The 10971-nt window shown below is 33.2% G+C and overlaps 1 protein-coding gene across 1 annotated transcript; it reads right to left on the minus strand.

Annotated features, from left to right (window-relative positions):
• Positions 1–333: 333 nt before the first annotated feature.
• Positions 334–7471, minus strand: LOC150037394 (uncharacterized). Its single transcript, XM_090311986.1, has 2 exons — positions 7369–7471; positions 334–791 (listed from the first exon to the last, which is right to left on the minus strand). Exons 1-2 carry the CDS (start codon positions 7469–7471, stop codon positions 334–336), a joined length of 561 nt encoding a protein of 186 aa, XP_090168112.1.
• Positions 7472–10971: the final 3500 nt, after the last annotated feature.

Genomic DNA, 10971 nt, shown 5'->3' on the forward strand with positions numbered 1-10971 from the left:
TTCTGAGAAATACTCCCCTGTTCAAAACTTGGAGTTTACAAGGAACTAGTTTCCTTGTCTTGCTTTCTCAGCTCTTTTCTCTACAAGGTCTTGTGGGCAGTTTCTCTTCCGGTGCTTTTCTTTACTGCAGTGGAAACATTTTCCTTTATCTGTAGCATTTTCCTTGCCCTTTCTACTAGTAGGTTTCGTCTTCCCTTTTCCCTTATTCTTCTTTACCGAAATACTCTTATTCTTTGAAGAAGAAGCAATATCAAGCTTCTTAGAGAACGATCCTCTTTTCGTAGCACTAGTAATATTTACTTCTTGTTCCAGTCCTTTAGCCCTCATCATGGTCTAGTAAGCATGTAGCTCATTGAAAAGCATAGTCAAGTTATACTCTATTTTATTCATCAACTCGTTCGTACAGAAATACAAGAAACTCTTCGGAAGAGATTCAAGAATAAAACCAACTTGATTCTTCTCATCAACGACATCACAATTTCCTTCTGCTACATTGAAATGGACCATAATTTCTTGGACTTGTTCTCTAATAGAGGTCCCTTCTTTCATACGGTAGTTGTAAACGTATTTGATAGCATCATGCCTCAGGGAGAAGGGCAGTTGTCCAAATATCCCATGCAAAGATTCCATAATCTTCCTGGCAGTACTCATGCTCTCATGTTTCTTAGTCAATACATCAGATATGCTGGCAAGAATATATGCACGGGCTTTCTCGTTAGCTCGGATCCATCTGTCATATGCATCTTGAACATTCCGGTTTACATTTGAGCCAGGAACGGGAGGACGCTCCTCTGTTAAAACGAACCTCAAGTCATCTATCACCAGTATTGTATTTAAATTTGATTTCCATATCCTCAGTAAGTTCGTTAGAAGCCAATAGTTGTACTAAATAACTTGTCATTCTAAAAATATAAACAAATTTTTATCAGTGAACTACTTTTAAACTCAATCATGTTTTAGCAAAGTAATTATGTATCCAATGATTCATTATTTTTGCAACCATACTAGTGCATCAGAATAAATTCTACCGTGGGGCAGGCAAATACTCCTTCATTAAAGCAAGGCATTCTTGACTAAATACTATCTCTCAAAATAACTCATATTTCGATAGTCATTTAGCTATCATTTTTTGTTAGAACTTACTAACACTTTAGTAACTCGGTAAGTGTAACCCTTCATTTTCAGACCTCAGAGGTTGGCCCCAACGATGCTACCGAATTGGAAAGCCAAATTTGGAAACCAACCTAAGAAATCCTATCCACTCTGGAGTTTGAGTTGTTTTGAATCCTATGTTACAACTCTCCAAAGGGATAGCCATTGTTAAGCGACTAGCAAAGCTGACTTAAAGACGACAAGCAGATGCAACATAGGAATCTCACGGTTGAAACAAACGGAGGAGACCGCAGGACACGTTGACATATAAGCATTCTAATTCATTAATTTTGGTTCCATAAATAGCATGCACATAAACTAAAAAGAGGGTTTCAATACTATCCTTTGAAGTTACGCTTGAATCACAAACTTCAGCTACAATCCTCCCTTCCTTTGGATGTGAACCACTACAAGCTCTTCCCTACTATCCTCTTGGTGCCTTAGAATGAATTGTGGGGCTCAAAATAAGCTTGAATTAGGGAACAAATGAGAGGAGGTTCTGGTTTTTCAGCTCAAAACCCAGTTTTTAACTCTTGAAACTTTCAGTTGAAACACCTCTGATGCATGCCCATTCCACTCAAAATTCTAGCTTATATTCAATGACTTTCATGCAACCAACAACCTTATATGAATCACAACTCATGCTTGTGAATTTGAGCTAAAAAGCTTGATGGTTTAGTGATTAAGGTGCTAGCACCTAAAGTGGGAAAACCACACTTTTTATATTTCCAAATTTCTTCTTTTTCTTTTTAATTTGAAAAAAACTTAATTTAAGTTTTTAATAAAAAAAAAACTGAAATTTTATTAATTTTACAAAAATTAATTCAATGTTAATTTTTCAAATAAAAATAAAAATTATAATTAATTAAATAATTTAATTAATTTTAATTAATTTAATATCAAATATTAAATTAATTTAAGACCAATTCCACCAGCATGAGTCCTTATTCATGAATTTAATATTTAAATCATATTTAAGTATTAATTGATTCTCCAATTCCATTTAATTCCAAAATTAATCGTGTAATTATATCACATATAATTACTAATTCCCTTAATTATAATTTGAACATTTCAAATCAACTTATCACGCTACCCTAAGGCTAATCCGTTTGTGAGCTAATAGGAGGTCCTGGTGGACCTAAAAATCATAGGCTCCAACAATCCGAGATTAATTGTTTAAACTTTTTACACCAAATTAACCCCCATTGGTTAACTATTGGACCACTCCACTACAACCCAGAATTGCACTCCCCTCACTATAGATATATTGTGTCCACTCGATAAAACGATGATTAGTAAGTTAACCCTTCATAGGTTGTTCGTAATAACGGCTGGGTCAAAAGACTATTTTACCGTCGAGATTACCTTTTGTTCGTTAAATCCCGCTGATCATCTAATGAATAATTGGTTTGTAATCCGATCATCAAACCAAGTCTCTATCAGGCCAAGTAGAGTGTGCGGCCCCTTGTTCAAGACCCAGAGTCAGCACTTTAGGAAACAACCTCTCTACTATTCCTAAAAATGAGTAAGAGTGAATTCCTTCTTCCACCCTATGTCCCCAGCTATATATCGGTCTTACCCCTGAAATGAGAGGCTTATTAAGTTGACGTTGTTGAGCCAACCCTCACCTATGCAAATCTAAGGATAATCCCGAATAAACAGAAGTTCGTAGTTAGCTCAGGATTAAGGTCAAGTTACCTAGGTCATTATTTTGAAATACTCAGTCTTAAACAGTAAACAACTTTATAATGTCAGAGTGACTTATTTCTGGTCCGATCTTACACAAACTCATTACACAAGATGCCCTACTTCTCATGTCACTTCATGTACGAATTAGGATCACTTCGTTTGTAGGGCTTTACAACTCTTTGTAACAACTACAGAGTGGGCAACATCCAATAGTGTTACTAGAATAAGGCACCCAACCTTATTCATATACTATTTACTCAAACCTGGTCAACTTTTATGTCTCCATATAAAGTTTAAGTTCTCATATAATAGTCATGGATCTTTTAATTTATTAGATTTATTTCTTAAAACGAAAGAAGCAATTCATATATTCAATAACAACTTTATTGAATTCCAGAATAAGTTTATTGTTTACGATCCACGAGTTTTAGGACATAAAACCAACACTTTTAAGCGACAATAAATTATATTTCTACAAGTTATCACACCCCCAAATTTTGAACAATTCTCGTCCTCGAGCATTCCAAAAATAATTGCTTATCATACTTTCATCATCTTAACACATTGGCTCTACCTCTCAATGTCTAACTTATAAATGTTTAAGGTTGGCATTTGAAAAATACAGGTTTGACCCTTACCTAAAGAAATATCTACTTGATCTCTTATGGGGCAAGCACTTTTGTCAAAAACTCTTTTTATTTGCTAAAATATTTTAATCTTTCTAAACTAGTAATGCATTAGAAGGTTTTTTCTTTTTTAAAACTTATTCAAATACAAGTTGTTATTTCTTTAGGACTACCATGCATCGATTCAGGTGACCTTCCTTTGTTTTGGCTTGTCCCCACGGGTGTCATATGAGCATCCAACTACGAACAAGTATCCTTTACGACTAAATTCATATCTAAGCATCTATGCACTTAAAAAGAAACTTTTCTTGGGCTTAGATAGTGGAGTTGGGATGCATTGGTCTTGGTTACTAGACTTTGTTTTGGCATGCTCCACGGGTGTCATGCGAGCATCCAACTACGGCTAAGTGCCATTCCCAATCTTAATTCTTATGAACTAGAGTTCTCCCCTTTGTGTTGATAATGGAGTTTTGTTTATTACATCCAAAACTATTAGTTTTTTCAATTTTTTTTTTCTTTTTTAAGTGATTAGGTCAAAGCCGGTTTTCATAAACAAGAAGACGCATCAACTCGGACCTCTTCCACCCCAAAATTTTGGAGATCAACAAGGTTCTCATTCCTGAAAGAGAACTATAAAAATGCCTTAGAATTTTTCAAAAAGAGGTTTGAGTTCAGACTTGCATAAAAATGAGAACTGTAAAACTGCGTTGGAAATGAAATATATGTTTTATTTTAAAAGTTATAAACTTGAGGTTTCTAACGCCTAACTTAGACTTATAGGTTGTTAACATAAGTATTATGATTGAGATATCAAAGTCGGATGCAAGATAAGAAGGAAATAAGATAAGAAATCATGAAAGGAATTCTTAAACAGAAACACAAAGATCAAAATTGATAAATTTCATGCATTACTTAAAGAAGAATACATGGAAATTCAAAAATAATCACAACGCGTACAAAAGAGTTCAAATGAAAAATAAAATACAAGCCAGTGTCAAGAATGTCGATTTTCTTGACGTTTTAAAAATGTCAAGAAAAGCGAAACTTGATATTTCTAAAATGTCAAGAAACACTAAAAATTGACATGTTTGAAATGTCAAGAATATGGGCGTCCTTGACAAGGAAAAAAAAGTCAAGAAATTTGTTAACTTGACAATGAAAAAACGTCAAATTATATCCTACTTGACATGTTAGAAATGTCAAGAGTATGGGAGTTCTTGACCTGTTAAATATGTTAAGAATATCTATAATCTTGACGAGGAAAAAACGTTAAGAAATTTGCTTGTGATTTTTTTAGAAAAATTTGTCATGTTGACATTTTTCCCTATAATTACTCCTGTATTTTGACCAACAACCACATTTGGTATATATAAGGCATACATTCACCAATCAAATAAATAATACACGTATTTCAATGTTATCTATCGACCAAATTTCCACCAATATCTCTTTATAAAAACTTCACTTCTTTTTAACATTGTCAATATTACAACTTCATAAAGTATTTCTAAGTTAAAAGAATATGGAAAATCTCATATGAACAATTCCAACATTATAGTCAACCCCATATGAATAATTTCAAAAATATAACAACTATCAACCCCGTATGAACACATTTCCTATTGTACAATCAACAACCCCATCCATCTAAGAACAATAAAAAAAAATTACACCTATCAATCCCGTATGAAATAATCCTAGCCAAATCTCGCTCACTATGCTCCTGCCTCCACAAGAATAACATAGCCTACCTTGAACTCGTCGCTTTGAGCACCTACATCAATGAAATAATATACCAAAACTATAACATATAGATTGAAACAACTTAAAATTACTAAACTTAAGCACTACAACCTACAAAGTTCTATAAAACTTTACAACTCCATGAAGGATTTTTTATATTAATTAGAAGAATATTGACAGATCCATATGGGCACTTCCAAAAAAAATATAAGGAACGTAATCCTTACAGTCAACCAAATATGAATAGTTTTAAATAATACATTTCCAAAACTTCTATCAAAACTATCCATCTACCCACATAACAACTAGCACATGTACCAATTCAAAACTATCTTTGACATTGTATTATGGTATCTAACTATGAAACTTGTCGAATGTATATAACTCAGGACAAGAAAGCTGTATAATAATTTTAGACCATACATCTTGACGGAAAAGCAACTAGACATAATAAAATAAAGCCCAACAACTCAAACATCCACAAATTACTTTTTACGGAGCTATAACTTTCTCATAGCAGCACCTTATCGATAAAGAACCACTTCGTATCAAATATCCTACAAATGATACAAACACAAAATTTTAAACAAATATCCCCAACTTTGGTCAACACATCAAGATCAATGTAAAATATCCTACAAATCTTGTAGACATAGAGCTTCAAACAAATATATCCACCATAAATATAACTATGTAATAAGTTACCACAAAAAGAATGAAGAAGGAGTTTATTTCTATAAAAAAAAAAAAAAAAAAAGGAACTACACTTGCAAGTCGCTGCTACTCAACTACAATACAAAAGTGAAAATGCAAATGACTTCAAATAAAGCAAGAAAGATCAAAATAATAATTTAAAAATATGCAAGCAAAAGTCTCCATTTTATCTTCTTTTTTATTCCTTTTTCCCTTGCTCCCTCTAATTTTATAGAGGTTCCCAGCCAAATTTGCATTTAAACCAAGGAAGTAATCAACTCTTGAAATGGTAATCAAACCATATTTAAATGTGTGACTTTCTAGACAAAATGTATAACTAGAGGTAATGAAAAATGGAAGAAATGCAACATACCAATAGCACATAGTATCTTCAAACCAAATTTCTCAGCTAAATTAAGATGTTCTGCCACATGCACCATAATACAATGCTAATAACTTTGGAAGTTATAATATCACATGTACATTCAAGAATATACATGATAGATTAAGCCCTAACTTTGGAAGTTAAAGCCTCAAACCAAGAAAATCCAACTTTAACTTTGAAAGTTCATGCCTCGAACTAAGAAAATCAAGAATTAAACCTAATCTAAACTAAATCTACTTACCTCAATGAAGAATCTCCTCAAGATTGATAGAATAAATAAAGCCCTGACGTTGAAAGTTCATGCCTCAAATCAAGAACAATATGAAAGAAGAATTTATTATGTCATTCAAAAATATGCATGAGAGATTAAGCACTGACTTTGAAAGTTCAAGCCTAAAAAAAAAAAAAAAAAAAATCAAGCCCTGACTTTGAAGTTTCATGCCTTAAACCAAGAAAATCAAGAACTAAACCTAATCTAAACTAAATCTATTTACCTCAATGAAGAATCTCTTCAAGATTGATGGAATAACAAACATGCATTAAAGGGAAGTGAAAAACAAAGAAAAATTGCAGAAATTTTGCAAGGAGAAGAAAGAAAAATGAGCAGTTCGGCTGAAAAATTTCTTTTAAATCTGTCTTATAATGCTGTTTGTGAGGCGTGCTATTTTCCTGTCAAAACCCATAGCGTCGCAACGTTATTGAGAGCGTTGCAACGCTGTTTGCGTGAGGCACGCATGTTTTTCATTTTTTTTGTTAAAATCCTAGTGTTGCAACGCAACTTTTTAGCGTTGCAATACTACTTTCAGCGTTGCAACACTGTCGTATATATTATAATATTCTTGACGTTTTAAAAACGTCAAGAAACCATTAATTGAACTTGACATTTTTAAAACGTAAAGTACAATATTTTTCGGAAACCTCCACTTTTTTAAAACAATTCTTGACCTTTTTTTCTTTAAAATCATCTATTTCTTGACATTTTTCTTCATAAAAATATCAAGTATTTAAAATTGCAAACGTCAAGAAAGGTGATTTTTCTTGTAGTGTAGAGGAAGATATAAATTGCAACTAATTTACCTGGATATTTTGATAAGTTCCCCAAAAAAGAGAGAAAAAGAGAGCTCACCAAAAATGTCCATTGTTGTGATTCAATATCATTTCCAGGGCCACTGCCATCCATTTAAACTATAGGAAAATATCATCTTGAAGTTGTAATAATTGAAAAGCCTGTGGATACATACAAATAGTTGATATAATTGAGTAGCAAAATATCAAAGTAGAATACTCAATCATCGATGAGGAAAAGAAGAAAAAGTGTAAGCTTGAGATCTTCATGCCTTCTGCAGCTTTTATACGTGCCTTCCAAAAATGTATGTCTCTGTTTGCACGAGGTTTATGGAGAAACTTCTTTCATGAAATTGAACTTGAGTATGTGTTGGTGTAGATTTTGATTTGATGTATTGTGGTTCAATCTCTAACACTTGATCCTCTTATTCTCTCTCTGTTGAATGTGTGGCTTAACTTGAAGAAGCAAAGAACAAAGTCTTTTTGTATCTATAGGAGACTTGTGTCTTGAAGGAAGTGTGCAGCTTCAAGAGTCTAGAAGTCTTCTGGTTGTTGGTGAATTTTCTTGGACTCTCTAAAAATATAGAATTTCTTCCCCACAAATGAGAAGAGCTTAGCTTTCTGGTGGGCATCATGGGCTTGGACTTAGTTGATCATGTGCATCGCCCTTAAGCCTAATTAGGTTGACTTGAGTTTGATTGGTCCATGCGCCTGATCCTCAAACCCAATTAGTTGGACTTAGGCTTGATTAGTCCACGGACTACCCTTTGGACCCAATTAATTGGACTTGGACCTAATTTGGATTTGGATTTTTTTTGTTCAATTGAACTTTAGCCCAAATAATAAAATTAGATTGAACTAATTTTATTCATCCAAAAATCATGATGAAAAGAACACATGGCATCATCGGAATTTATCAATTTATGTTTTCAATTTTAATTTACGACACACATCAACTCCTAATTAGTCACGAATTCAATATTTTGAAATTTCGTAGTTAATTTAAGAAATGATGTGACAACTCGTGATTTGACCAAAAATTTACCCTTCAACAGTCCCTTGTTGCGAAACCATTCAGCCACAAATGGTATGCATGCCAATATAAATGACTCTCTTTCCAAGCTCTTGTGCTGCTTGTCTTGAATAAATGTTGCATTAACGCCAAATGTAGCCTATAGTGTGTAATATATTAACGCCAAATGTTGCATTCCAAGACGGGGAAAACGAGCATCATAAATATAAGTAGAAGAAGGCTACTACTCAATTGTAAGTCTAAAACTAACTCAATCAATTATAGATGAATATTAAGAAATAAAAACAAAATTTTTGTCATCTTTTCCATTATACATTCTGTTTAGTTTGTTAATAAGGAAGTTGGGCTTTGTTTTGTTAAGCCCATTCCCTTTCTCTTCCATTTATTTTGTTTTGTTTTCTCTGTATTTAAAGAACAGAGCTCACTGTATTTATTTGATCAATATGTCAATAAATTGTTTTATTCAATGTGGTAATATTGTATCATAGCATTTTTTTTCACATTGATTTACTCTTTCGATTGATCATCTCTTGACACACTCTCAGATCGTCCTCGTTTGTGAACTCATCCTCGCCATTACTACAGGAGAAGATTTAACACCTGAAAACTCGAGGATTCCACCTCTCATGAATATTGATCTGGAAGTGCAGTTAAATCCATATCTCCTATATCATTCGAATGTTCCTACTGCTAATCTTGTATCTCAACCACTTGCTGGATCAAACAACTACTCATCATGGAGTAAAGCAATGCGTCTGGCACTTTCAGGTAAGAACAAATTAGGGTTTATCATTGGAACAATTCAGAAATCATCGATAGAAGGAAGTCTAATGTCTGCTTGGCAATGTAACAATGATGTAATTATGTCATGGATTATCAATTAGATATCAAATGAAATTGTTGCAAGCCTCGTATACACTGAAAATGTGAAAGAAATCTGGGATGAATGGAAGGAAAGATATCTTTAGTCCAATGGCCCTCAAGTCTATCAGTTAAGGAAAGATCTTATAACAACGATACAAGGTAATTCATCTATTGAAACATATTATGATAAAATCGCTACAATATGGCAAAATCTTGTTGAATATCGCCCTTTTGATGATTGCCATTGTGGAGGTCAAAGAAAATGCTTGAATTTCTTAATCCCGAATTTGGCATGATATTTCTTATGGGATTGAATGAATCACACAATCAAATTCAATCTCAAATCCTCTTAATTGATCCTTTGCCGGCTACCAACAAAGTTTTTTCACTGATAATTCAAGAAGAAAGACAAAGATCAATTGGTCAGAATTATTCATCAACTGAATGTATCACTTTAATGGAAAATATTGATGGAAACAAAAGGAGTGAATCTGAAAAATTTAAAAGGAAAGATGGACAACGTTGATATCTTCCAGCTGTGGAATAAATGGACATATTGTGGATAAATGTTACAAACTTCACAGATATCCACCAGGCCACAAATTATACAATTCTTCTATTTATCAGAAAAATGTTGTCTCCAACTCATCTTCTTCCACTGTAATAGCATCAGAGAAAAACAAGATTGTAGGAAGATCCAAGCAGTCGACATTCTTTGTAAGCCTCGCTAATGATCAGTATTCACAACTAATGACTAGGCTGTAGTTTCATCTTTCCATTTCACATAATGAAGGTATCATCAAAACTGAAACAACTCATGTAGTAAGTACATTCCATTCTCCATTTACAATTACATATAGTGATAGAATTCTTTGGGTTTTAGACTCAGGAGCTTCAAGTCATATATCCCATAATCGATCACTATTTGCAAATATGAGAGCTACCCATAATATATCATTTGTCTTGCCTAACCAAACTAGATTCATTGTTGAATTCATTGGTGATATTATTGTACAGAAGGATTTTTTGCTTCATGATGTCCTCTTTGTCCCAGAATTTGCATATAATATGCTGTCTGTCAGTGCCTTACTTAAAGTTCGGCATTATTCTATTAAATTTTTCTAAAGATCATTGTTCAATTTAGGACAAGTTAAACTTGAAAATGAATGGGAAGGATGATCACATTGATGGCCTTTACTTGTTAGCAACACTCACTGATAGAGATAAAGGTAATATGCAACATTTCATGCCTTGTAAAGCAACTACCTCTATATGGCATCAACATTTGGGACACCCTTCAACTGCTACAATGAAGGAGTTGTCAAATATCTTGTCATTCTCTGATTCTATATCAAATCGTGATCATTGTCATGTTTGTTCGTTAGCAAAACAACGTAGACTTTCATTTTCTGCATTGAATAAAGTTGATGAAATTTTTTATCTTATTCATTTTGACATGGACCTTTTCAAAACCCCACATATGCTGGATTTCTTACTTTCTGACATTAGTTGATGATAAATCTTGTTATACATGGGTTTATCTTTTGAAACACAAGAATGATGTTTTGCATATTATTCCTCGTTTCTTTAAACTTGTTGAAAGACGGTTCTCTAAAACCATTAAAATCTTTCGATCCAACAATACACCTGCATTCAACTTTAAAGAATTTTTTGCCAGAACTGGAACAATTCATCAATTTTCTTGTCCTTACACACCT

Source organism: Benincasa hispida, chromosome 3 (assembly GCF_027475165.1).
Source record: "Benincasa hispida cultivar pf3 chromosome 3, pf3_genome.v1.1, whole genome shotgun sequence".
In the NCBI taxonomy this organism is placed as follows: domain Eukaryota; kingdom Viridiplantae; phylum Streptophyta; class Magnoliopsida; order Cucurbitales; family Cucurbitaceae; genus Benincasa; species Benincasa hispida.

Coding starts and splice junctions, on each gene's coding strand:
- LOC150037394 (XM_090311986.1), bottom strand. CDS start 7,471: ATGGATGGCAGTGGCCCTGGAAATGATATTGAATCACAACAATGGACA. Junction 792..7,368: donor GAACTTATCAAAATATCCAG/GTAAATTAGTTG, acceptor TCGTTTTAACAG/AGGAGCGTCCTCCCGTTCCT.